The following is a 3291-nucleotide window of genomic DNA, read 5'->3' as shown; positions in this document are numbered from 1 at the left end:
CGGCCCCTCGCTCGCAGAGGAGGAGGAGGACGGAGGGGGTCCCGATGTGCGCAGGGGGCCAGGCGGCAGGCCGGAGCGCAGCGAGAAGCTGGCGCTGTACCTGGCCGAGGTGGAGAAGCAGGACAAGTACCTGCGGCAGAAGGGCCGGTTCCGCTTCCACATCATCCCCGACGGGAACTGCCTCTACCGCGCCGTCTGCAAGGCGGTGTACGGGGACCAGCGGCTGCACAGCGAGCTGCGCGAGCAGACCGTGCACTACATCGCCGACCACCTGGACCACTTCAACCCTATCATCGAGGGCGACGTGGGAGAGTTCCTCATCGGCGCCGCCCAGGACGGGGCCTGGGCCGGCTACCCGGAGCTGCTGGCCATGGGGCAGATGCTGAACGTGAACATCCACCTCACCACGGGCGGCCGGCCCGAGAGCCCCACCGTTTCCACCATGGTTCACTACCTGGGGCCCGAGGACCCGACACGGCCCAGTATCTGGCTGAGCTGGCTTAGCAATGGGCACTACGATGCTGTGCTGGACCGCGTGTGCCCCAACCCAGAGTACGAGGCGTGGTGCAGACAGACTCAGGTACAGCGCAGACGGGATGAGGAGCTGGCCAAGTCCATGGCAGTGTCCTTGTCCAAGATGTACATTGAGCAGAATGCCTGCTCTTGAGACCACCTGGGCCCCAGGCTGGGAGCTTTGCTGCAGGGACTGAGACAGACAGAAGGTGTGCTGGCTGTGATGGTGATGCCTTAATCCTTAATGAAGCAGCAGCACCCCAGACTGAGAAGGACTGTAGATTGTGGGGGATAAATACAAACGTGTTTGTAATATTCTGTTGTAAAAACTTAGCCTCGGATTATTTGCAAGCAGATTCTCCGTGTATGTTTGTGTCTCCCCTCCCCACTGTCTGTCTATTTTCTATAAGAATGTATTTTTTGCACAATATTTTTAAACTGTTACCTCCATCTTCTACATCTTACATTAGTATCTGGCTTTCAGCTGTACAGCCAAAAATGTTTGTAAACAGTTTTTGTAAATAAGGCTTATGATGTAACAGCTATTTTTTTGCTGTGTTTTTTACCCATAAACCTTATATTTTTACCAAATGAAGTTGATGTCAAACTGACCCCCCGTAATTGATGAAAGCATTGTGGGTATTTTCTTGCAAAACTAAAACAATGTTTTTTGTAAAAGTGCAGCAAAGTATGAACAGACTGCTTTTCGGAACAGTTGCTTTCTCTGCCTGGAGCACGGAACAGGTCCTTTGAGCCAGTTGGAATGCAGCTACACGTGAACAGTACAGGGAGCAATTGACTCTTCTGTATTTAATTACTGTTTTGAGTGAACTGGCCTCTTGTTGCCTGGTTGGCTTGCCCTCTGCTCCATTTATATTATTTATCTGTAATAACAGAACATTAACTTGCAATAGAATGTTGTGACTAGGTAATAGTCTCCTGCTTTGGCAATAATTGCCTTGGCTGCACCTCGGTGTTTGTGTTCTTGTTTCTGGGGTTATGGTGTCTTTTGTATAAGCCTTGCTTCTTTTTTGGCACTGGTGTTGCACCAACAAATCATTATCTGATCACAACATTTTATTCACTGGATGTTACTTTCTAATCAAGAAATCAGGAATGGTATTCTACTTTATGGTTTAAAAGAAAAAAAGTATTTAAATTGAGGTTTGTATGGTTTGCTGGGTCAAACATTTAAGTGTTTCCAATTTGAATTCTGTCTCTTCTACTTTCTGATTAACTTGTTAGATATATTTATTAAGTAATGCAGTTTGTACTTTTTTATTTTGTAATATATTGTGATTTTGGAATTTATACTGTATTTGTATAATAGGAATATTCACAGCTAAAATGGAATGAATAAAGAATATAATTTTACTTGTGCTCTTTTTTTTCCCACCCTTTGCATTCCTGGTGTGGTGAAGAACTGCAAGTGGGGTGTTCCCAAGACACTTTATTTAGCTTCTCTGCCTTAGTTTCCCCAATTAAGAGGTGGGAAGAAGGGGCATGGTACTTTATAAATGTGAACCACTGATAATTCTGGTGTCTGTGAATATGTGAAAGAAATGCAAGCATTTAAAGATGATTCGATATCTATAATTCTTTTGTAACTGTAAGAGATCTTAGCATTTATCTTTGCCAATGAGAAACATTTTTGTATATAAATACGCCTTAGAAGAGGGGTTCCCAAGCATAGTACCTGGGCTAGTAGTACCAGCGGTTGTGATGAACCAGCTCCCTGCTGGGCCTTGCACACTTGGGCTTGGACTTCAGTGATTGGGAATATCCAGTCTGCAGCCAGTCCCAAAGTTGTTTCAGATTTGCCCTGTCACCAGTGATACCTCGGCAACCTTCTTGTTACTTGAATAGAGATAATGTCATAAGGAAATACAGCATTTTGCTCCCCTTACAAGATGGAAATGCCTTGCAAGTTGTTAAATAGTACTCTCTGTGTGTGTGCATGCATTTACAAATCTACCCCCGATCTCTAAAAATACTAGAAGGCCATTCTTAAACGACAGAAGGGTACTGGGTTAAAATTAGGATTAAGAATGAACTAAATAGCTGAAATGCAGCAGTCTTAATTGAGCACACTTGTGTTAAAGAGCTGCAGGATTGACTGTATATTTGGTACTGTTTTATGTCACGCAAAGAGTAGATTTAAATAAATTATTAAGTTATTTCCAAAATACTGGTAAATGCAGACTATATTTTTTCCCATTTTCTTCGCATATAATCATGCTTTTTCTTTAAAGGTCAAATAATGGTGGAAAAAACCAGTCTTGCTAGTCCACTATTGCTTAACTTCACTGAATCTCTGGAAAGCTGAGTTCTGAGGTGGGAGCAAGGCAAAGATGCAGACATGGATGTGTTCATGAGGAGCAGAGATAGTTAATGAGGAAAATGGCTACTCAGGTGGCTGTAAGCACAAAAATACTAATACAGCATCACTAAGTATCAGTGATATGCTTGACTGATTAAAAACTTTGTATCGAGACTGCTTAGGTTTTGGGTTGGATATAATAAATTCATTCAAAGTTGTCAATATCTCAAACTTTTTTAAAAAACATTTATTTTAGGTCTTTTACCATTTTCAGCTATCTCATGAATTGTGATTACAAATTCTGTGTTTGTGGCACAAACCTTAGAAACACTCAGAGTAAGCTAAGCAAAGAAGGATCGGTATTGCATAGTGTTCACTCTGTGTTCACTATTTAATTTATATCAAAATATCAACAAAAAAGTAGTGTTAAAAATGAAGAGCGCAGAACCCTGGGGTAC

General features: G+C 42.9%; 1 protein-coding gene across 1 annotated transcript; it reads left to right on the top strand.

Annotated features, from left to right (window-relative positions):
• Positions 1 to 4: 4 nt before the first annotated feature.
• OTUD1 (OTU deubiquitinase 1) lies at positions 5 to 1888 on the top strand (the record flags this gene model as incomplete). The annotated part of the gene is made up of 1 exon (XM_009275252.2): positions 5 to 1888. A coding segment is annotated over one exon (663 nt), but the record flags the coding sequence as incomplete, so codon positions are not given.
• Positions 1889 to 3291: the final 1403 nt, after the last annotated feature.

This window comes from Aptenodytes forsteri, unplaced genomic scaffold (genome assembly GCF_000699145.1).
Source record: "Aptenodytes forsteri isolate BGI_AS27 unplaced genomic scaffold, ASM69914v1 Scaffold336, whole genome shotgun sequence".
Classification (NCBI taxonomy): Eukaryota; Metazoa; Chordata; class Aves; order Sphenisciformes; family Spheniscidae; genus Aptenodytes; species Aptenodytes forsteri.
This window is presented reverse-complemented; position numbering and strand designations above follow the sequence as displayed.